This window comes from Schistocerca piceifrons, chromosome 3 (assembly GCF_021461385.2).
Source record: "Schistocerca piceifrons isolate TAMUIC-IGC-003096 chromosome 3, iqSchPice1.1, whole genome shotgun sequence".
Lineage (NCBI taxonomy): Eukaryota > Metazoa > Arthropoda > Insecta > Orthoptera > Acrididae > Schistocerca > Schistocerca piceifrons.
This window is the reverse complement of record NC_060140.1, coordinates 125,123,092-125,148,220: the sequence shown is the minus strand read 5'-3', so window position 1 is coordinate 125,148,220 and position 25,129 is coordinate 125,123,092. Positions and strand designations below refer to the sequence as shown.

Below are 25,129 nucleotides of genomic sequence, written 5' to 3'. Positions count from 1 at the left end.
CTTGCTCAATATACAGATTGAATAACATCGGGGAGAGGCTACAACCCTGTCTCACTCCTTTCCCAACCACTGCTTCCCTTTCATGCCCCTCGACTCTTATAACTGCCATCTGGTTTCTGTACAAATTGTAAATAGCCTTTCGCTCCCTGTATTTTACCCCTGCCACCTTCAGAATTTGAAAGAGAGTATTCCAGTTAACATTGTCAAAAGCTTTCTCTAAGTCTACAAATGCTAGAAACGTAGGTTTGCCTTTTCTTAATCTTTCTTCTAAGATAAGTCGTAAGGTTAGTATTGCCTCACGTGTTCCAACATTTCTACGGAATCCAAACTGATCTTCCCCGAGGTCCGCTTCTACCAGTTTTTCCATTCGTCTATAAAGAATTCGCGTTAGTATTTTGCAGCTGTGACTTATTAAACTGATAGTTCGGTAATTTTCACATCTGTCAACACCTGCTTTCTTTGGTATTGGAATTATTATATTCTTCTTGAAGTCTGTGGGTATTTCGCCTGTCTCATACATCTTGCTCACCAGATGGTAGAGTTTTGTCATGACTGGCTCTCCCAAGGCCATCAGTAGTTCTAATGGAATGTTGTCTACTCCCGGGGCCTTGTTTCGACTCAGGTCTCTCAGTGCTCTGTCAAACTCTTCACGCAGTATCTTATCTCCCATTTCATCTTCATCTACATCCTCTTCCATTTCCATAATATTGTCCTCAAGTACATCGCCCTTGTATAAACCCTCTATATACTCCTTCCACCTTTCTGCCTTCCCTTCTTTGCTTAGAACTGGGTTTCCATTTGAGCTCTTGATATTCATACAAGTGGTTCTCTTCTCTCCAAAGGTCTCTTTAATTTTCCTGTAGGCAGTATCTATCTTACCCCTAGTGAGACAAGCCTCTACATCCTTACATTTGTCCTCTAGCCATCCCTGCTTAGCCATTTTGCACTTTCTGTCGATCTCATTTTTGAGACGTTTGTATTCCCTTTTGCCTGCTTCATTTACTGCATTTTTATATTTTCTCCTTTCATCAATTAAATTCAATATTTCTTCTGTTACCCAAGGATTTCTATTAGCCCTCGTCTTTTTACCTACTTTATCCTCTGCTGCCTTCACTACTTCATCCCTAAGAGATACCCATTCTTCTTCTACTTTATTTCTTTCCCCCATTCCTGTCAATTGTTCCCTTATGCTCTCCCTGAAACTCTCTACAACCTCTGGTTCTTTCAGTTTATCCAGGTCCCATCTCCTTAAATTCCCACCTTTTTGCAGTTTTTTCAGTTTCAATCTGCAGTTCATAACCAATAGATTGTGGTCAGAATCCACATCTGCCCCTGGAAATGTCTTACAATTTAAAACCTGGTTCCTAAATCTCTGTCTTACCATTATATAATCTATCTGATACCTATTAGTATCTCCAGGATTCTTCCAGGTATACAACCTTCTTTTATGATTCTTGAACCAAGTGTTAGCTATGATTAAGTTACGCTCTGTGCAAAATTCTACAAGGCGGCTTCCTCTTTCATTTCTTCCCCCCAATCCATATTCACCTACTATGTTTCCTTCTCTCCCTTTTCCTACACTCGAATTCCAGTCACCCATGACTATTAAATTTTCGTCTCCCTTCACTACCTGAATAATTTCTTTTATCTCGTCATACATTTCATCAATTTCTTCATCATCTGCAGAACTAGTTGGCATATAAACTTGTACTACTGTAGTAGGCATGGGCTTTGTGTCTATCTTGGCCACAATAATGCGTTCACTATGTTGTTTGTAGTAGCTAACCCGCACTCCTATTTTTTTATTCATTATTAAACCTACTCCTGCATTACCCCTATTTGATTTTGTATTTATAACCCTGTAATCACCTGACCAAAAGTCTTGTTCCTCCTGCCACCGAACTTCACTAATTCCCACTATATCTAACTTTAACCTATCCATTTCCCTTTTTAAATTTTCTAACCGACCTGCCCGATTAAGGGATCTGACATTCCACGCTCCGATCTGTAGAATGCCAGTTTTCTTTCTCCTGATAACGACGTCCTCTTGAGTAGTCCCCGCCCGGAGATCCGAATGGGGGACTATTTTACCTCCGGAATATTTTACCCAAGAGGACGCCATCATCATTTAATCATACAGTAAAGCTGCATGTCCTCGGGAAAAATTACGGCTGTAGTTTCCCCTTGCTTTCAGCCGTTCGCAGTACCAGAACAGCAAGGCCGTTTTGGTTAATGTTACAAGGCCAGATCAGTCAATCATCCAGACTGTTGCCCCTGCAACTACTGAAAAGGCTGCTGCCCCTCCTCAGGAACCACATGTTTGTCTGGCCTCTCAACAGATACCCCTCCGTTGTGGTTGCACCTACGGTACGGCCATCTGTATCGCTGAGTCACGCAAGCCTCCCCACCAACGGCAAGGTCCATGGTTCATGGGGGAAGAAGACAGGGATAACACATAATATATGTATTATGGTTAAAAAGCATCTAGTGGTAGACAGAAAACTGATAAAATTTTCAGTAAAGAATGAAAGGTTAGAAGCAGGGCTAGTTTAAGGGGCACCAGAGGCACCAAATTGCACAATTCGTACATGGAGCTTACAGTAATTAGCAGTGAAAACTGACACAGGTGAAAATGTGCTGGCGTACGCCTTTGCTAGTGCACCAGTCACCACTAAGAGACATTGTATAGCAGGTGCTGAACTAAGTGTGCCTAGGACAAGAGAAGACCAAGACACACACCCAGGCTATGTGCCGATAAAGCCCCCTGGGCAGCGTGCACATAGGCTACCATCGCCGCCAACCAACCTGTACGTTGCATCGGGACTCAGTTTTCATTGCACCTCAATACGTCACACGGTGCTCTAGCCTTCCACAGCGATAGTCATCGCCTCGCACATTAGGTAGCTATGCGGGAACGTTAGTCATTGTATATAGTTGTGATATGGACACGGACAAGTTTCAGAAATTAGTACATGTTGGACATCATTGAAGTTAAGTACTCAGTTGGTTCCTGAAATGAAGTGTATTTTAACCACGTGTGCATTTTGTGTTGTAGTGAGAGGAAACTGGCCACCCACCATATCATACCACCCTCTCCTCATCCAACCAGGGACCACAACGCATGACAGAAGGGCACAGCCACAACAGAAAGCATACAAGCTATAACACAAGCCAAACTGTCAATAAACATGGGTACACAAATGTTTTGTTTGCATATTAATTTTTAATGTATGGTTGCAAATCGCAACTGACTTCAGTATCAAATATTATCGTAGTTAATAGAAACGTATTTTAAACGTGAATTTTAAATTTCACCCAACACCTGCTCTAGCAAGGTCAATATGTCGGCCTCACATTTTGAGCCTGTATTACTGCATTATACTCATCTCTGCAGCAAGTTATGATTTTTTTCAGACCCACCCAGATCATCTCATAAAATCTTGATAAGACTGTACAACTCACCACTCCAGTTCTTCAACCTTATCAAATGAGTGCCGCACACTATAGTTTTGATATAAACACAGACAGAAAAATCCAAAAGACTGAGGTCAGGAAACCTTAGAGGCTAAAATATAGGCTGTGCTCACTGTTAAACCTACACATCTTAGACCATAATGGTGTGATGTATGTCTTACATCAGCAGCAAAATAGACCTGTGCCACATCATGAGCATACCACAGTGCTCCAATGTTGTTCAAGGCTAGGCAGGCCGTGAATGAAATTTGAGCACAATTACATGGGGACTTAATCAGAAAGTTTACATTTCAACTACATTTGTACGAATTAGGACAATATTTCATACTGAAGTTAGTGGTGTTTGTAACCACATATTCACAATTATCTTGAAACAGCTCATTTGCGGACTCGTGTTTCCTAGAACTTTTGTTTTGTTACTGTATACTTGTAGATGTGCCAGTTTTCGCTATTAAAATTTTGATCCACCCAGTGTAAATAACAACAAAATTTAATTGTAATATTTATAGATAAATAAATAGTAAATCCAGTGTGATTCAAAGCTCAATGGAAAAATTTTCATCTGACATCATTCCAATGACAGCCATTGTAGTTTAAATTGGTGCTGTCATCAATAATTGAACACAAGTCCACTGCGTGAGAAGCTTTAATGTCACCAATCAGCTACGGTGAGAGATTATTATATTTTACATGAGTAAAATCCCAAGGAAAGGCAATTAGTGTATGAGGGAGGGGGGCTTCAAATGGGTTGCTGCTTCTGTGGAAAAAGTTCTTGAACCAGCTCTCAGTTGAAGATAGCTAGACTGGATTTAGGAAACGTAAATATTGTTGTTGTTGTGGTCTTAAGTCCTGAGACTGGTTTGATGCAGCTCTCCATGCTACTCTATCCTGTGCAAGCTTCTTCATCTCCCAGTACCTACTGCAACCTACATCCTTCTGAATCTGCTTAGTGTATTGATCTCTTGGTCTCCCTCTACGATTTTTACCCTCCACGCTGCCCTCCAATGCTAAATTCGTGATCCCTTGATGCCTCAAAACATGTCCTACCAACCGATCCCTTCTTCTAGTCAAGTTGTGCCACAAACTTCTCTTCTCCCCAATCCTATTCAATACCTCCTCATTAGTTACGTGATCTACCCACCTTATCTTCAGCATTCTTCTGTAGCACCACATTTCGAAAGCTTCTATTCTCTTCTTGTCTAAACTGGTTATCGTCCATGTTTCACTTCCATACATGGCTACACTCCATACAAATACTTTCAGAAACGACTTCCTGACACTTAAATCTATACTCGATGTTAACAAATTTCTCTTCTTCAGAAACGATTTCCTTGCCATTGCCAGTCTACATTTTATATCCTCTCTACTTCGACCATCATCAGTTATTTTACTTCCTAAATAGCAAAACTCCTTTACTACTTTAAGTGTCTCATTTCCTAATCTAATCCCCTCAGCATCACCCGATTTAATTTGACTACATTCCATTATCCTCGTTTTGCTTTTGTTGATGTTCATCTTATATCCTCCTGTCAAGACACTGTCCATTCCGTTCAACTGCTCTTCCAAGTCCTTTGCTGTCTCTGACAGAATTACAATGTCATTGGCGAACCTCAAAGTTTTTACTTCTTCTCCATGAATTTTAATACCTACTCCGAATTTTTCTTTTGTTTCCTTTACTGCTTGCTCAATATACAGATTGAATAACATCGGGGAGAGGCTACAACCCTGTCTCACTCCTTTCCCAACCACTGCTTCCCTTTCATGCCCCTCGACTCTTATAACTGCCATCTGATTTCTGTACAAATTGTAAATAGCCTTTCGCTCCCTGTATTTTACCCCTGCCACCTTCAGAATTTGAAAGAGAGTATTCCAGTTAACGTTGTCAAAAGCTTTCTCTAAGTCTACAAATGCTAGAAATGTAGGTTTGCCTTTTCTTAATCTTTCTTCCAAGATAAGTCGTAAGGTTAGTATTGCCTCATGTGTTCCAACATTTCTACGGAATCCAAACTGATCTTCCCCGAGGTCCACTTCTACCAGTTTTTCCATTCGTCTGTAAAGAATTCACGTTAGTATTTTGCAGCTGTGACTTATTAAACTGATAGTTCGGTAATTTTCACATCTGTCAACACCTGCTTTCTTTGGGATTGGAATTATTATATTCTTCTTGAAGTCTGTGGGTATTTCGCCTGTCTCATACATCTTGCTCACCAGATGGTAGAGTTTTGTCAGGACTGGCTCTCCCAAGGCCATCAGTAGTTCTAATGGAATGTTGTCTACTCCAAGGGCCTTGTTTTGACTCAGGTCTTTCAGTGCTCTGTCAAACTCTTCACGCAGTATCTTATCTCCCATTTCTTCTTCATCTACATCCTCTTCCATTTCCATAATATTGTCCTCAAGTACATCGCCCTTGTATAAACCCTCTATATACTCCTTCCACCTATCTGCCTTCCCTTCTTTGCTTAGAACTGGGTTGCCATCTGAGCTCTTGATATTCATACAAGTGGTTCCCTTTTCTCCAAAGGTCTCTTTATTTTTCCTGTAGGCAGTATCTATCTTACCCCTAGTGAGACAAGCCTCTACATCCTTACATTTGTCCTCTAGCCATCCCTGCTTAGCCATTTTGCACTTCCTGTCGATCTCATTTTTGAGACGTTTTTATTCCTTTTTGCCTGCTTCATTTACTGCATTTTTATATTTTCTCCTTTCGTCAATTAAATTCAATATTTCTTCTGTTACCCAAGGATTTCTATTAGCCCTCGTCTTTTTACCTACTTGATCCTCTGCTGCCTTCACTACTTCATCCCTCAAAGCTACCCATTCTTCTTCTACTGTATTTCTTTCCCCCATTCCTGTCAATTGTTCCCATATGCTCTCCCTGAAACTCTGTACAACCTCTGGTTCTTTCAGTTTATCCAGGTCCCATCTCCTTAAATTCCCGCCTTTTTGCAGTTTCTTCAGTTTCAATCTGCAGTTCATAACCAATAGATTGTGGTCAGAATCCACATCTGCCCCTGGAAATGTCTTACAATTTAAAACCTGGTTCCTAAATCTCTGTCTTACCATTATGTAATCTATCTGATACCTTTTAGTATCTCCAGGATTCTTCCAGGTATACAACCTTCTTTCATGATTCTTGAACCAAGTGTTAGCTATGATTAAGTTATGCTCTGTGCAAAATTCGACCAGGCGGCTTCCTCTTTCATTTCTGTCCCCCAATCCATATTCACCTACTATGTTTCCTTCTCTCCCTTTTCCTACACTCGAATTCCAGTCACCCATGACTATTAAATTTTCGTCTCCCTTCACAATCTGAATAATTTCTTTTATTTCATCATACATTTCTTCAATTTCTTCGTCATCTGCAGAGCTAGTTGGCATATAAACTTGTACTACTGTAGTAGGCATGGGCTTTGTGTCTATCTTGGCCACAATAATGCGTTCACTATGCTGTTTGTAGTAGCTAACCCGCACTCCTATTTTTTATTCATTATTAAACCTACTCCTGCATTACCCCTATTTGATTTTGTATTTATAACCCTGTAATCACCTGACCAAAAGTCTTGTTCCTCCTGCCACCGAACTTCACTAATTCCCACTATATCTAACTTCAACCTATCCATTTCCCTTTTTAAATTTTCTATCCTACCTGCCCGATTAAGGGATCTGACATTCCACGCTCCGATCTGTAGAATGCCAATTTTCTTTCTCCTGATAACGTAAATATATCACCTTCATATGGAGACTCAAACAATTCTGGGCAAATTACTGTAACCATGTGATTCCCTGGATGTTACTGTTGTGCCAAATCAACATATGGTATAATTACTGGCATAATTTGTTCATGTCAAGCCTTACAAGTTCTACTGCAGTTTCCTTAGTTTCTGTCAAGAAAGGGGTATGTCTCCAAAAATTGTGGATAGCACCTGATGGAATATAAGTAATGGAAACAACAAAGCTAACAACTTACAGTATTCAAAATCAAATTTTTGCTGCGCACTGAAGTGTGTAGTGATAGGAAACTTCTTGACAGATTGAAAATGCGTTCCAGACCAAGACTTGAACTTGGGATCTTTGCCTTTCATGGGCAACTGCTGTACCAACAGAGCCACCCAAGCACGAGTCAAACTGCCCTCAAAGATTTACTTCTGCCAGTATCTTACCTGCTGCCTTTCATTTTTAAGTTCTCCTGCAAAACTTCAGGACTAGCGCTCCTGGAAGGAAAGGCCGCTGGACCTGATGGGATACCAGTTCGATTTTGCACAGAGTACGCGAAGGAACTTGCCCCCCTTCTTGCAGCGGTGTACCGTAGGTCTCTAGAATAGCATAGCGTTCCAAAGGATTGGAAAAGGGCATAGATCATCCCCGTTTTCAAGAAGGGACGTTGAACAGATGTGCAGAACTATAGACCTATATCTCTAACGTCTGTCAGTTGTAGAATTTTGGAACACGTATTATGTTTGAGTATAATGACTTTTCTGGAGACTAGAAATCTACTCTGTAGGAATCAGCATGGGTTTCGAAAAAGACGATCGTGTGAAACCCAGCTCGCGCTATTTGTCCACGAGACTCAGAGGGCCATAGACACTGGTTCCCAGGTAGATGCCGTGTTTCTTGACTTCCGCAAGGCATTCGATACAGTTCCCCACAGTCGTTTAATGAACAAAGTAAGGGCATATGAACTATCAGACCAATTGTGTGATTGGATTGAAGAGTTCCTAAATAACAGAATGCATCATGTCATTCTCAATGGAGAGAAGTCTTCTGAAGTAAGAGTGATTTCAGGTGTGCCGCAGGGGAGTGCCGTAGGGCCGTTGCTATTCACAATATACATAAATGACCTTGTGGTTGACACCGGAAGTTCACTGAGGCTTTTTGCAGATGATGCTGTGGTATATCGAGAGGTTGTAACAATAGAAAATTGTACTGAAATGCAGGAGGATCTGCAGCGAATTGATGCATGGTGCAGGGAATGGCAATTGAATCTGAATGTAGACAAGTGTAATGTGCTGTGAATACATAGAAAGAAAGATTCCTTATCATTTAGCTATAATGTAGCAGGTCAGCAACTGGAAGCAGTTAATTCCATAAATTATCTAGGAGTATGTATTAGGAGTGATTTAAAATGGAATGATCATATAAAGTTGATCGTCGGTAAAGTAGATGCCAGACTGAGATTCATTGGAAGAATCCTAAGGAAATGCAATCCGAAAACAAAGGAAGTAGGTTACAGTACGCTTGTTCGCCCACTGCTTGAATACTGCTCAGCAGTGTGGGATCCTTACCAGATAGGGTTGATAGAAGAGATAGAGAAGATCCAACGGAGAGCAGCGTGCTTCGTTACAGGATCATTTAGTAATCGCGAAAGCATTACGGAGATGATAGATAAACGCCAGTGGAAGACTCTGCAGGAGAGACGCTCAATAGCTCAGTACGGGCTGTTGTTGAAGTTTTGAGAACATACCTTCACCGAGGAGTCAAGCAGTATGTTGCTCCCTCCTACGTATATCTCACGAAGAGACCATGAGGATAAAATCAGAGAGATTAGAGCCCACACAGAGGCATACCGACAATCCTTCTTTCCACGAACAATATGAGAATGGAATAGAAGGGAGAACCGATAGAGGTACTCAAAGTACCCTCCGTCACACACCGTAAGGTGGCTTGTGAAGTGTGGCTGTAGATGTAGATGTAGATATTGTGGAGATCTGGCTTAGTCACAACGTGGGGAATGTTTCCAGAATAAAATTTTCACTCTGCAGTGGAATGTGTGCTGATATGAAACTTACTAGCAAATTAAAGTTTGGAAGGTAAGAGCCGAGATACTGGCGGAAGTAAAGCTGGGAGAAGGGGTCCTATGCTTGGGTCGCTCAGTTGGTAGAGCACTTACCCGTGACAGGCAAAGGTCCTGTGTACAAGTCTTGTTCCTGCACACAGTTTTAACCTGCCAGAGAGTTTCATATCATTGCACATTCCACTGCAGAGTGAAAATTTTGTTCTGGAAACATCCTCTAGGTTGTGACTAAGCCATGTTTCCACAATAGCCTTTCTTCCAGGAGTGACAGTCCTGCAACTTTTATAGGAGAGCTTTTGTGAAGTTTGGAAGGTAGGAGGTAATCTAGTGGCAGTAGTGAAGTGGTGAGGATGGGTCATGAGTCTTGTTTGGGTAGTTGAGTTGGTAGAGCATTTGCCCACGAAAAGCAAAGCCCCAAGTTCGAGTCTTGGCCCAGCACACAGTTTTAATCTGGCAGGAAATTTCACTCACAATATAATTTAGAAGTTGATTAATTGATAAGCACATGAACAAAACTGAGAATGTTGTTAAGCTTTTATATGAATCTTTCTTCAGAGCTAACAGAATACATATACACATGGAATGTTGCCAAGCGTGTGTATGTTTGTGGATGTATTATCTCTGAAGAGGGATTCATCCAAAAGTTAGCAATGTTCTCAGTCTCATTTACATCCCTGTTGATGGCTCAAAGTCTCAGTTATATGGTGAATTGTTACCTTTGTTTCATCCAATATTTACACTTTAATTTCTGCTGTACAGCACAAGTTCTGAATTAGATACATAAATGCCAACTGCAAAGACTAATAATGTGATTTCATAGAATCTCATGTATCATGATATGAACTATGGCTACATAGAAGCAATTAGGGATACAAAATGCATAACGAGCAATTATTTTCATTTTATTATTTTAGCTACATTTATCAACTTGACAATGCCTTACATAACAACACACAAATTAAATTAATTCTTCCCATGGAGTAATTTCTGAGAAATCAAATTGCAAAACAATTCCCTAAAACATTCTCTCTCTCTCTCTCTCTCTCTCTCTCTCTCTCTCTCTCTCTCTCTCTCTCTCTCTCCCTCCCTCTCCCTCCCCCCCCCCCCCAATCTCCTCCCCCCCCCCCCCCACTGCCCCCCACTCTCCCACTCCCTCTTTTCCTCTCTTCTTTGCCATCGTTTTCATCACCTCAGAGTAGCACTTGTGCCATATGTCCTCAATTATTTGTTGAATATATTCCAGTGTCTGTCTTCCTCTATAGTTTTTACACTACAGCCCCCTGTAGTACCAAGGAAGTTATTGCCTGATGTCTTAATATGTTTCCTATCATCCTGTCAGTGTTTTCCATATGTTTCTTTCCATATGTTCTGAGGTAAATCTCTTCATCCCATATCTTATCAGTCCATCTAATTTTCAACATTCTTCTGTAGCACCACATCTCAAACATTTTGATTCTCTTCTGTTGCGATTTTCCCACAAATCATGATTCACAACACACAGTGTTGCACTTCAAAAGTACATTGTCAGAAATTTCTTCCTCAATTTAAGGCCTTTGTTTCATACTAGTGGACGTTTGTGGCCAGGAATGCACCCTTCACCTGTGCTAGTCTGCTTTTTATGTCCTCCTTGGTTCATCTGTCATTAGCTATTTTACTTCCAAGGTAGCAGATTTCCTTAAGTTCACCTACTTTGTGATACCACTTTTGATGTTGAATTTCTCATTATTCTCATTTATTCTACTTCTCAATCCATATTCTGTACTCATTTGACTGATTATTCCAGTCAACAGAGCTTGTAATTCTTCACCTTCACTGAGGATAGCAATGTCACTAGCAAATCTTATCATTAATATCTTGTCACCCTGAATTTTAATCATGCTCTTGAACCTTTCGTTTACTTCCATCATTGCTTCTACAACATATAGATTGAACAGCCGGGGCAAAAGACAGCATTCCTGTCTTGCACGCTTTTTAATCTGAGCACTTCATTCTTGGTTTCCAGTCTTATTGTCCCTCTTGCTTCTTGTACATATTGTATATTACTTGTCTTTCCCTGCATCTTACTGCTATTTTTCTCAGAATTTCAAACATCTTGCACCATTTTACAATGTTGAACACTTTTTCCAGGTCAACAAATCCTATAAATATGTCTTAATTTTTTTCAGTCTTTCTTCCATTATCAAGTGGCCAAGTCTCTGGTGCTTTTACTTGCCCTCAATTTTTTTACATTCTTTTGTATGTTACTCTTGTCATCAGTTCAGAAGCATAAGCTCTTAAGCTCATTGTGCAGTTGTTCTTGATCTCAAGTGCTCTTCCTGTCTTCGAAATTGAATGGATGTTATTTTTCCAAAAGTCTGATGGTACGTCACCAGTCCATAGATTCTATGCACCACCTTAAATAGTCATTTGGTTGCCATTTTCCTCAATGATTTTAGAAATTCCAATGGAATGTTGTCTATACCTCTTGCTTTTTTCTGTAATCTCAAGCCTTCCAGAGCTGTTTTAAATTGTGACTTTAATACTGGATACCCTGTCTTTTCCATATTGACTCGAATTTCTAATTACTTCTTATATCAAGCCTCAGGCCTGGCCCCCAAAAGAGGCCTTCACTGTATTCTTTCCACATATCTACTCTCTTCTCTGCATTTGAACTGTGGTATTACAATTGCACTCTTAATGTTGCAGCCCTTGCTTTTAATATCTTCACACTTTCTGTATGGCGTTTCAGTCCTTCAGATGATCCCTTTTTCTTTTTTCCCACATGTTTACTGCAGCCGTTTTGCCCTTGCTTCCCTGAACTTCCTATTTATTGTATTCCAGAGATTTATATTGCTGTATTCCTGGCTTTCCTTTGACATTTTTGTACTTACTTTCACTCATTGATAAACTGAAATTTTCATCTGTTATGTTCCTACTACCTTTGTTTGTCTTTCCAACACATGTAGTTGCCTCCCCTTTTTCTATTTTATTTTATTAAAAAATGAGATATCCACTCTTCTGCTGAACTGCCTACAGTATCACAGTATTAATGTCTTTAATGAACTCCAAACATGTCTCATCATTCCTCAGTACACTAGTATCCCACTCCCCTACTGATTCAACCCTACAATTCTCTTAAACTCCAGTCTACCTTTCATCACCACTAAATGTGATTCATGTCTGTGCCTTACAATCCCATATCTGATCTCAGAGTCTGTTTCTGACCATGATGTAATCCAGCTCCAATCTTCCCATATCCCCAGGCCTAATGCGTTAGAAAATATTAAACACATAAAAATAAAAAACAACTTCATCACTTAAGAAATAACAATAAAACATTTTAGTCAATGTCATATAAAAGAAACATGGACTTATAACCAGAAAATTTCAGTACTGAGTATGAAATACACTAAAATACAAAAGCAATGTCATTAAACTATAAATTTAGATAAAAAGAGTTAGCAGAAGCAGACACACTTTCCTTCTTGCATTTATTACATTTCACTCCTTTCACATAATTACATTTCTACTAATTTTTAGAGATATAATACTGTAGTTTTTGATTTTGGGAATATAAATTTTATTGACCTGTTTCATGAAAATGTTTCATGTGACGCACTTTCCCTCAAAGTACATTCCTGAAATCTCCCCCCTCGCCTTTTCTGTAAGCTCAGTATTATTATTAACACTTTTTAGAAAAGATGAGGTTGCTACTCACAATAAAGATGACATGTTAAGCTCCAGACAGGCATGATAAAAGGACTGTTCCACATTTGAGCCTTCATCCAAAATCTTCTTCAGAAAGGAAAATACACACACAACACACACACGCAAATTCACTCACATTCACACCTCATGGTCATGATTACTATCTCCAGCTGCTCCAGCCACATTGCAATTGTGTCACATCGAACAGGAGCAGCAATGTGGAGTGGGATGGGGAAGGGAGAGGGGGGGGGGGGGGGGGGGGGGGGAATCAATGCTACCTGGTGGAGAGCACAGGGATTAGTTGGTGGCAGGAGAAGGAGGCTGCCAGGCACAGCAACGTGAGGCTGTGGGGAGGGGAAAGGGGGTGGAAAAGGAGAGGAATGGAGCAGGTGGAAAAACCATTGGATGCATTGGTAGAGAGTGGCAAGGGGACATGAAATGGGAGGATGTGGTAGGACAGAGGAAGTGGAAACTGTTGGATGGAGGGTGTGGGGCAGTAGGTTACCATAAGTTGAAGCTGGGGTGATTTCAGAAGTGGAGAACGTGTTTTAAAGATAGCTTCCATATGCTTAGTTCAGAAAAGTGGTGGAGGAGGGGAGGCTTCAGATGTCCCAGGTTGTGAAGTATCCACAGAAATAAAGCATGTTAAGCCACAGGGTGGTCTACTTTGCTCTTGGCCACAGTTTGGCAGTGGCAATTCATTCTGCTGGACAGCCGGTTGGTAGTCATAGCAGTATAGAAAACTGTACAGTGATTGCAGTATAACTGGTATATGACGTGGCTGGTTTCACAGGTGACCCAGCCTCTGATGGAGCAGGATAAGCCTGCGACAGAACTGCAATAGGAAGTGCTGGGTGGGTGGATTGGGCAGGTCTTGCATCTGGGTCTTCCCTCCGGCCACAGGCTCGGTTTGGGGTGGCATAGGGATGGACTAGGAAGTTGTGGAGGTTGGGTGGGTGATGGAACACCAGTTTAGGAGGGTTGGGAATGATCTTGGGTAGGATTTTGATGCTAGAAAACCAAAGCACAGACAAAGGCATTATTATTATTTACAAGTTAAGAGTCCACCTTCTCCTATCAATCACTTCTAAACTATGTGATTATTGCTCACAAGGCCTGTGGCAATTGGCAAGCCACACTCACCTCCTGGATCGTACCAAATTGTGAGCACCTCAGGGAGCTCATTCCCCATTGACTGGGTAAGGTTACAGAGCTGAGGTGTAGTTTACATTGCCAGCCATATGCAAATGTTAGCTCGTTGCATGCTTCAGTGACAACTATGCTGTGAATGTTGAATACTGTATGTCACAGGAATTGAGGATCTTGGCTTAACCTTATGGAGCATGAGGATATGTAGCCAACAATCACAGCAATGTGGATAGGTTGTTATGTGGTATTAACACTCAGCCAACTAAGAAAAGTCTTAGTTCAGCCATCCTGAACTCACACTATGTAAGATGAGACATAATAATAGTAACAGAACATAGATCAACTGCTGTAATGTGTTTTTTATCATAAGGAGGAAGATAGTGCTTTAGAATAGTTGTCACCTTTCCGTAGGATGGTAGCTACACTGAAATTGCTGAAACTTCCATGAAATGGGACACAACTAGTGGAAACTGCAACCTTGTATCCAGGAACACTGACTTGGTGAATATCCGATCATTACAAAGTTACAGAAAATATTAAATTTTACCAAAGGTGTTATCGACCTAGACACCAATGACCTGAAGGAAGAATGGGAGACTGATGAATACACTGTGTATGTGACATAAAGAAAGGTCAGTGGGGAACTATAAAAAACAGCTCAATTTATTTTAAGTTTTAATGTTTGTTTTTCCTAGGGTAGGTCAAGGCAGGTTTTATCTGCTTATGAGTCCATTGCTACATACCAAACCTTTTACGGTAATTTAAATGCAAGCATTCTGGACACATTACAGTGGCATTTTAGGGTCAGGCAACTTGCAGCAATTGTGGCAAAGCACACTATGAACGTGGCGCCATGCTTACATCTCCATCCTCATGTTAATTGTCATAGAATCAATGCTGTTTGGAGTCAGAATTGTCACATTTACTTGGAAGAGAAAAAGATTCAAGAAATTAAAGTGATGAAGTTAATACTTGCAGCAAAGTGAAAAAGACAAAACTGCCTACCTTGCAATGTAATGTGTGACAACAGTGAAAAAACTGCCAGAAATAGTTAGCCTGTTGACACAGATCGAGGCAATTATTGAGAAAAAAATATATATGTACATGTCAATGCTTGTGCTTGTATCGAAGTTCATTAGCAAAAAAGTAGCTTATCTGCTCCAAGCAATTAATGAAGCCTTTATTTATGAATAGTATACAGGAAACTGCACCCACACAAAGGGCAGACAAAGATAAATCTAATAGCGCTTGTACAGTAGTTAAATCACAGCCTTCGTCACCAAGAGATAAACAGGGAATAAGAAACAAAATATAAGAGACTTAGCCCATACTTGTCAGATCATTCAACACCAAGTTTATCTGATGGATCTGACAATATTTCAAAAGATTATAGAACTGTGAAATTTGTCTGGTAGAACCACCAAGTCTCTCATCCAATCCACCATCCACGTTAAGTTTCCCAACTGCAGAAGGATTAAGGCAAAGACAAACGCAAAGCTCACTGGTAAGGTGGCTCTCGTATTGTAGTGGGGCATAAACATTTCAGGACACATGAAAGGAACTGAAACTCATTGCGCATGTAAGTCGCCTGTGCTTGAGTTTGCAAGAAAAACGTATTAAATTCACTGATGCCCTTGTGCTAAGCACCTACATTCTTCACCACAAGAGTGACCTTACTGGGAAGAGAACCAAGGGAGGGGTAGTACTGTTTGTGAATAATGCATGTCGCCCCACTGCTATACCCCTTTTTACTGACTGGGAATTCAAATGGGAGAATGATGTATGATCTCCATGCTTACCACCACAAGACTCATTAGATTATGGGACTGTCAAAAATCTTGTAGTAGAACTGCCCTGTACTATTTCCTACTGGGAGAAATAAAGGCATGTAAGTATTATGTGACCCATCCTGTACTTTCCCTGGGGTTTGAGTTTTAAATGGGCTCATGAGTTTTAAATGGGCTCATGATGTCTCGAGTGTTGTGTATCCACAACACCAGCAGCCACACACATTTCGACACCGTTACTGGGTCAGCTTCAGCCAAAGACCTCCCTTATGCTCTCTAGCCCTTGTGGTTTCTGTTCAGAGCAATATTCTGAATGACCTCAATTCCAGCAAGGCACTTCTAACTCTGGATCCATTTACTAGCTGAAGCAATTTCAGCAAGGCACTTCTAACTCTGGATCCATTTACTAGCTGAAGCAGTCTCCAAAAGGGAATTATGCACAATCTGGAGGGCACTGGAGCAGATGAGACATGATCAGACTGCAAAATTCCTCATCTGATATGACTCCTTGTGTGATGGATGGCACACCCTGGGTGGCTGTAACACTCGCACTTCTTTCCCTTCAATGCCTGGCCAAAAAACATGTCTGTTTGCAGCATTTTTGTATATAACAAACCTCAGTGGTCCATGTGTAATAAATGCATAACCTCACACTGAATGGCAGATGGAGCTTCAACCCAGGGAGCAGTGTCCTCTGTAGTTAATGGCAGAACTCCATTCCAAACAGAAAGACAATTTTGTAATTCGAAATAATTTCTTAGAGGATCAGGAGCATGGCCTGGAGGTTTGTTTGCCAGCTGTGTTGCACAAAAGAAACAACTTTACTTAGAACAGGACCTGCAGCTAATGTGACTAGAATTTTACTGGAAAACCATCAAGAACATTTTGAGCTTCCATGTCTAAATGAAAACAAAGCAATGCCTCTTTATCAAATTCTGGACCCAGACCAATCGGCAAACATGATAAGGCATCAGCATTTGCATGTTGTGCCGTAGGTTGAAAATGTATCTCGTAATTGTATTGTGACAGGCAAAAGCCCCCCGCTGTAAGCAGTGTGTGGCTTTGTCCAACAAGACTACCGAAAGATTAAAAAGAAACACAAGCAGTTTTTGGTCTGTGATCAGGTGAAACTTAGACCCTTACAGCAAACTTATGTGATTGGTCAAGCTTTTTTATCTATTTGAGAATAACACAGTTGCACTGAATTTAAGGTTTTAGAGGCACATGCAATAAGGTGTTCTGATCCGTCCACATACCTATGAACAAGAATGGCGTGAAGGCCAAACTGAGATGCATGTGTTGTTAACACAAGCTATTAGCCTGGCTGAAAAGTTGCCAAACAAGAGGCCGACTAAAGCTTAGATTTCAACAACTTGAATGCCCAGTGATAAGCCAGAGACCACTCAAAGCAACATCTTTAAGTAATAATGCTTGGAGTGGTTGTGTTACAATAGTAGTGTCCGATAGGAATTCATAATAGTACACAATTTTGCCTAAAAATGTATGTCATTCGTCAGTGGATATGGGGTGCGACAACATGGCAATAGCATCAGTATTCTGGTGTAGTGGTTTAATGCTAGTATGTGACACTTCAAAACCCAAATAAATAGAAGATGGTTTAGGGAGTATGATGATTGTGCAAATGTTCCTCTGTAGAGGCACCAGACACTACTATGTCATCTAAATAATTGATACAGCATGGGACAGATGTGATAAGTTGTTCTTGAAAGTGTGAAAAACAGCCGGTCCACTTGCCACACCAAAAGGCAAATACTGGTTTGATAAAGCCCAAATGGTGTATTGATAATTAGAAGGCATTTAGATTCCTCGTCTAGCAGCAGCTGTAAATATGCATCTGCTTAGTCAGTCTCTGAAAGATAATTCCCCCCCCCCCCCCCCCAATAATTTTGTTAACAGCTCGTCAGGTCATGTTAAAGAATAGGTATTGATGATTGTCTGTGCATTAATTGATTTTTTAAAATCACTGCAGGGGCCTGTAGGTTTGTGTACTATCACCAGTGGTGTTGACCATTCCCTGGAAGAAATTAGTCAAATAACATCATGGATTGAAGATGATCCTAATTTTGCTTTACTTGATCCCATAAAGTTACTGATATTGGACAGGTCCGGAAAAAATGTGGGCGTGTAGACTGTTTCATCATAATATGAACCTGAAATTCTGTTGCACGTACCAGCCCTGGAAAAAATAGAGAGGAAAATGTGGTACAGAGAGCATCTGAGTGTTGATATGCAACTTGATCAGGAACCAAATGCATTTTGCCATCAATGGAGAATCCAAAAAGCTTAAAAGTGTCCAAACCAAACAGATTTTCAGTGTAAGCATTGTCCTCAACTAGTAATGTTAATGAACGAATGACAGCAATGTAAGTCACAGGTGCAAAAAAGTGTCCAAGAATGGGAATCTGTTGTTTGTTGTAACTCACCAGCCTCCTTGACACGGAAGCCAGAGAGGAAGAATGCAAATCCACATAAGACTGAGAATTCACCAAGATTGCTGCTGTATCCATGTCCACTTGCATTCTCAGTGGTTTGTTAAATACATGCACTTCAGTGTATAACATGCTTGGAAACACCATCACTCCTGACACACTGTTCTCATCCATTTTTGTTCCATCCTCCCTCAGGCTCGGAAGGGAGCTACACAAGCAATGTGTCCATTTTTATGGAGCCTATTACATGTTGCCCAGCACTTTACATATAATGGACAACACACAAGTGGGTGGTGGATCCTTGCATTGCGGTCTGTATAGTCATTAGTTCCAACAGGGGGCTCAGCTTGCAGGCTGCACATGCAATAGTGTTGTACTTGCAGGCTGCGTGGCCTCTTGTGGCCAAATCAAGCACAAACCTCATGTGCAAGTTATGAAACAATGCACACACAAATTTGGTAGTTACAGTACATGGGAATTCGGAGAAACAAATTAGCAGAAATAGCAGCCAAGGATACCAGATTAATGTAGTGTGACCTAACATTCTCTTAAATGTCTGGCTTGCTCCTTAAAATGTTAGAGAGGAGTTTTCATAGTCTCATCAGGGTGGCAGCTTTGTCCACCTTGTACGTGATAATCCAGCCACATATACCTGTGTCATTATTTTAGCCTTTTTCTTGTGTTGTCCGTGTTACATAAGGAAATTTGGGAACATTTGACCAAATTGACAGTCTGTTGAAGATTACATGTTAGTGTGAATGTGCAAGTGAACTTCAATGAGACTGGGAGATAGTGAGTGCAATATTACGGAAGATTGTACTGGACTTCTTTTTAATGTTTTATAAATTTTAACCACATTCATTTGTAATTATTTTAGCATGGTTACTGATAATTGCACAGCTGGGCACAGGCACGTGTGCGCACACACACACACACACACACACACACACACACACTCTCTCTCTCTCTCTCTCTCTCTCTCTCTCTCTCTCTCTCTCTCACACACACACACACACGCACACACACACACACACACACACACACACACACACACTGTTCAATGTGTTTTTCAGGAGCCTCAAACACCATGTCAGCATTTCATTTAACAGAGACAACTGCCCACATACCCATGCTTCAGCTGAATTGTGCCACCAGCCTACCGTATTTTTCCCAAATTTGGGTACTTCGCTTTCAATAACTGCATCACACATCCTATTTTTCCCCTTTATGGTAAGAACCAACTCAGCAACAAAAAGAAAACCAATACATAACTGTAATTCTATTAATGCCAATCTTGCAAACTCTATACCTAACAGCAGTTCTCAGGATGGGGGTAGGGAGTGGGGAGGCGCAGCAAATAAGTCATAAGTTGTGCTTCATAGTCAAATAATATTTTGAAAATCATGTGCCCCTTCTTATAGAACACCAAAAATGATCTCCAACACTCTTAGCCACAAACTCATCCCATCTTCACAGAAGCATACTTTCGCCATGTTGTGTTACACGCATACAGTTGTACTTACAAAATTAATGGCAGGCTTCATATCATATATTTTGACTACAAGAATCAAAACTATAAACCAAGTACAAAGATATTTTCAAAGCTCGCACTTCAATTTCTTTGACAGTATCTATTCTGGTGCCTTATATAACCAATTTTGTCTCACTATGTAACATAATACTGCATAATATAATACTTCATAACATAATAGTATCTAATCAGTAAAATGGTGATACCTTTTAATTATCTTATAAAAGTAATACACAGTACATTCTTCATTCTGTGAATGAGGATACCATTTTGGTCAAAGCTTACAGGAGGTATCATGGTCTGTACTATACCCCAGCTTCCCCCCCCCCCCCCCCCCCCCACCCCCCCACCCCCCACCCCCCATCAACTCACTACTCACCCCTAAAAAAGGAGAAATTTTTGAGATATGGTGTCACTGGAGTACCTTAATATCACTTCGATAATGTGATTTAATTGAAAGTGGAAGCAGAGCCATTTAATATTTTAATGAAAATAAGATAAATGAATTTTAACAACGCTGTGAAAAGGGAAGTTGCTACTCACCATATAGCGGAGATGCTCAGTCACAGGTAGGCACAACAAAAGACTGTCGCAAATAAAGCTTTCAGCCAGTAAGGCCTTCGTCAAAAATAGATCTCTCTCTCTCTCTCTCTCTCTCTCTCTCTCTCTCTCTCACACTCACACACACACACACACACACACACACACACACACACACACACACACACACACACACACACTTACTCATGTAAACGCAACTGCAGTCTCAGTTGTGTGTGTGTGTGTGTGTGTGTGTGAGTGTGTGTCGTCTTTTTTTGACAAAGGCCTTACTGGCTGAAAGCTTTTTTTTGTGATAGTCTTTTTGTTGTGCCTATCTGCAACTCTGCTATGCGGTGAGTACAACTTTCGTTTTCATAATATTATTACATTCCATCCTGGATTTTCCATTGTTAGATAAATGAATGGGGCATATTTGAAAGACAAGACAGATTTTGAAAGGGCTGTAGTGGTAGGAGCAGGGAGAAAGTGGTAAAGTACTAGACTGAAATTACTTTACACATTTTACCAAAAAATAATTTATTGCAGAAAGATTGGGTTTTAATATTAAAGCTCCCTTACTTCACAATACAGTTTCCAATGACACCATGCTACAGAAATAAGAGCTTAACAGTTTAATGGCAATACACATGAAATCAAGCTCAAATTACAAGTTTTACACACTGACTGTAAATCATGAATAGAAGGTTTCAAAACTGACATCAGTTTCACAGAGCTTGGATGACAACTAGACAAGTTAGAGCTTGACCTGGGAAACTTAGCTGTGCTTTTGAAAATTTTGGCATATCCAGTTCCAGAAAAATGAACTTGCACTTACCATTTAAATTATTAAATCTGTAAAAGGCATTATAGCAGAGTTCAGTGCAGTGCACAGATTTTTAAAAGAGCAGCAGTAATTACTTAACTTCAGCTAGTGAACACTTTAAAATTTAAGCTTGAATAGATAAATACCTTATAATGTAACCTGAGGCACAGAACCTTTCCAAACATTACCTGCCTATAGTAGCTGATGCATCTCATTACAAACAGTGGTAGTTCCAAGAAAACAGTAGTGACCACTCAGAATCAAATAATTAAGTAATAATTACCTTTGGCTAGCTTACAACATGACAAACCGACTAGCTTAGAATGCGACAAATTAAAACCCAGATTACTTAACTTAAGAGCCTGGCTCCAAATAATATCATGCAGGTACAAGCCACACTGTCAAATGACTGCTCCGTGGGTGTTTAACAAAATTTCAGTTATCAAGGTGGGCTTTACAACTGTTAACAAAGAACAACATTCCCCCCAGGGGGCTCGCCACTGTGGCGAGTTCATGCTTGGCTACCACGGGGCCCCAGCCTTTGCAGCACTTTTTCCCTTCCGTGCAGCATATCTATCCCTTGCTATTCTTTTTCCCCCTCCCTTGGGGAACGTGTCTGGGATATTATTGGGAATGTTCTGCATTCTGTTGCTGACCTGCGAACAGTCTCAACTTTCTTTTTGGCTTCTTTTTCCTCTCTTCTTTTCCCTTCTCCTCTTGTTGTTCCACTTCGACTTTTGAGGATTCCCTTTTTTCTTCTTCCTCCCTGTGCGCTCCTGAAGGCCGGCCCGTGCATCTGACGCATAAAAGGTGACTGGGTAATGTGTAATTCCCAGCCGCAGGTCAACAGGTAGGGTTCGCACGTACCCTCTGGTACAGACCAGGCCCAGGGAGGGGTGAGTGCCTGAGCTGTAACCTTCCCAGATTGCCCATTGGTCCCTCCGTCAGGTGTTCGGGAGGTGTGACCTGAGGTGTGAACAGTCACCTAAGGCGGGTGTGCCCCCTTGCGTAGGTGGCCCCCAGTTGGAAGGAGCGCATCATCAGAGATGCTGGAAATCATGGGGGATTTCCTCACCTCACTCATCCTCTCCATTGACGTCGTTGAAACGAAAACGTAATGAGGCTACTGATTTGAAGACCCATCCCGCTGCACCGCAGTTCCATGTGGTATCATGTACTGAAGATGGTCAGTCCTTCGCCATGGTCAATCTGCTTATTATTCAGAAAGGTGTTGATGCCATTGCTGGCCCTGTGAAATCCTGCTCTCATTTATGGAATGGCACTTTGCTTTTGGAGACAGCTTCTGATATTCAAGCACAACAACTGTGACCTCAAATTTGGCTCTGCCCAGTGTCATGGTAGCATCACCGTCCCCCCATCCCGCTGTGCAACAAACAATCAAACTCTTGCCTCAAGGGGTGAAGCTACCCACTACACAACTGGCAGGCAGGAAAGGCCGTCACTCCAGCCAAAGAACACCCTAGTATTCCTCTAAGCAAAAGGGCTCGAAGAAGTCCACTGAAGACAAACGGTCTTCCCCTTCACCAACTCGAAGATCCTGCTCGACAGTGTCACCACATGATCGCTTAGCCTGGCAAGCCTCTGTCTCGCCGGTGTGCACCACTAACCGTTTTCCGTTTTTCGGCATTGGACTCCACCGACCGACCGCACAAGTATGCCGATGCTTGTGTGGACTGGACCCCATGGAGCAGGATCCTTCTGCTTCTGTGCCCTGTACTAGCAACTCACCACTGGCTGTCCCTCGGCGGACACTGAGTTGACACCCCTACAGCTCTTCCTCCTCATGACTATCCTCCAATGTAACGTTCACAGGCTTTGGTCCCACAAAGAGGATTTACGGCTGATTCTAGCATCGCAGCATCCCCTTGTACTTTACCTTCAGGAAACGAAATTGCGCCCTCAAGACCACTTTGAGCTTCCACTTTACTTACAAATTCGTTTTGACCTTCCCCCTGAGGTCGGCATCCTATCTCATGGCGGCATCATGCTGCTTATACGGGATACGTTCATAGTCAACCCATCTCTCTGACTACCTGTCTTCAAGCTGTTGTCGTTCGCCTGTTCCTTCCCTATCTGACTTTCTCCCTCTGTACCATTTATGTACCTCTGTCCTTTGATGTCACCAGGGCTGACTTCCTTCAGCTCTTTGGGCAGCTGCCTCCACTGTTTTTACTACTCGGTGACTTTAATGTGCGCATCCTGCCCTTTGGGGTTCTCCCAGGACCTGCCAGAGAGGTGCCCTCTTTGCTGACATTCTTAACCAACTCAATCTCTTCTGCCTTAACACCGGTGCACCCACTTTCCTTTCTGACTCCTTGACACCTATTCCCATTTGGACCTATCCTTTTGCACTGCCCAGCTTGCCCATTGTCTTGAATGGTCCATTCTTTCTGACACCTACTCGCGTGACCATTTGCCATGTGCTCTCCGCCTGCTGACTCCTACCCCATCCACATGCATGCCCAAGTGGCAGCTTACTAAGGCTGACTGGCAGCTTTACTCCTCACTGGCGACCTTCGCAGAACAAGATTTCCTCAGTTGTGATGACCAGGTTGACTATCTCACAAACGTTATCCTTACTGCTGCAGAGCGTTCCATTCCTTGCACTTCCTCTTTTCCACATCGTGTCCCATTCCCTTGGTGGACTGAGGTATGCTGTGACGCAATTCGCACACGGAGACGTGCTCTCTGCGTTTTTAGCCACCACCCTATGTTGGAAAACTGCATTCATTATAAACAAATGCATGCAAAATGTCGTTGAGTTCTTCGGGATAGCAAAAGAGCTAGTTGGATTTCGTTCACTAGTTCTTTTAATAGTTCAACACCTTCCTCTGTTGTGAGGGCCAACCTCTGGCAGCTCTCTGGAACCAAGATTCATTCCCCCATTTTCGGCCTGACAGTACGTGCTGATGTCATCGTGGATCCTGTTGCTATCTCCAGCGCCTTGGGCCACCATTTTTCGGACGCTCCGAGCTCTTCTCACTATCACCTTGCCTTTATACATAGGAAATGAGTGGAGGAGGCTCGGGCGATACCCTTCTCTTGTCTGAATCGTGAGTGCTACAATGCTGCCTTCACTATGACTAAGCTAGATCATGCCCTCAGTTCATACCGGTCCCCCATCCCAGGGCCAGACACTATCCACATTCAAATGTTGCAGCACCTCTCTCTTGCGGGCAAGCACTTTCTGCTTAACACATATAACCGCATCTGGGCTGAGGTCACATTTCCTGGATGCTGGCGTGAAGCCACCATCATCCCCATACCTAAGCCCGGTAAGAACAAAATCCTTCCTTCTAGCTATTGCCCCATCTCTCTTACCAGCTGTGTTTGCAAGGTGATGGAAAGTATGATTCATGCTCGGTTGGTGTGGTGGCTCGAATCTTGCCATTTACTCACGAATGCACTGTGTGGATTTCGAGCGGCATTCTGCAATTGACCATCTGGTTACTTTGTCCACCCACCCATGTCATGAATGGTTTTCTGCGGAAATCACAGACTGTGGCTGTGTTTTTCGATTTGGAGAAGGCCTACGACACCTGCTGGAGAAATGGTATCCTTCGTACTCATTACACGTGGCGCTTCTGTGGGCGCCTGCCCTGTTTTCTTATGTCATTTTTACAAGACCGAGTTTTCAAGGTGTGTGTGGGTTCTGCTTTGTCGGACACCTTTATTCAGGAAAATGGTGTGCCTAAGGGTTCCGTCCTGAGCGTCATCCTCTCTGCTATCACCACTAACCCTATCATGGCCTGTCTCTCGCCAGGGGTCTTTGGTTCTCTTTTTGTCAAAGATTTTGCCATGTATTGCAGTTCTCCACGGACCTGTCTCACTAAGCAGCGTCTTCAGCGCTGTCTTGATCATCTTCACTCCTGGAGC

General features: G+C 41.8%; 1 protein-coding gene across 3 annotated transcripts in view; it reads left to right on the top strand.

Annotated features, from left to right (window-relative positions):
* LOC124787963 (mismatch repair endonuclease PMS2) overlaps positions 1-25,129 on the top strand; it is a 157,728-nt gene that overhangs the window by 110,196 nt on the left and 22,403 nt on the right. The window contains exon 12 of one of the 3 annotated variants that reach the window (XM_047254970.1): positions 14,513-14,717. The exons of the other annotated variants lie outside the window; for them this stretch is intronic. Within the exon in view, the coding sequence (XP_047110926.1) occupies positions 14,513-14,520 (8 nt within the window). The 3' untranslated portion in view covers positions 14,521-14,717. Of the gene's footprint in view, positions 1-14,512; positions 14,718-25,129 lie in introns of those variants that run through there. 3 annotated transcript variants of the gene reach the window in all.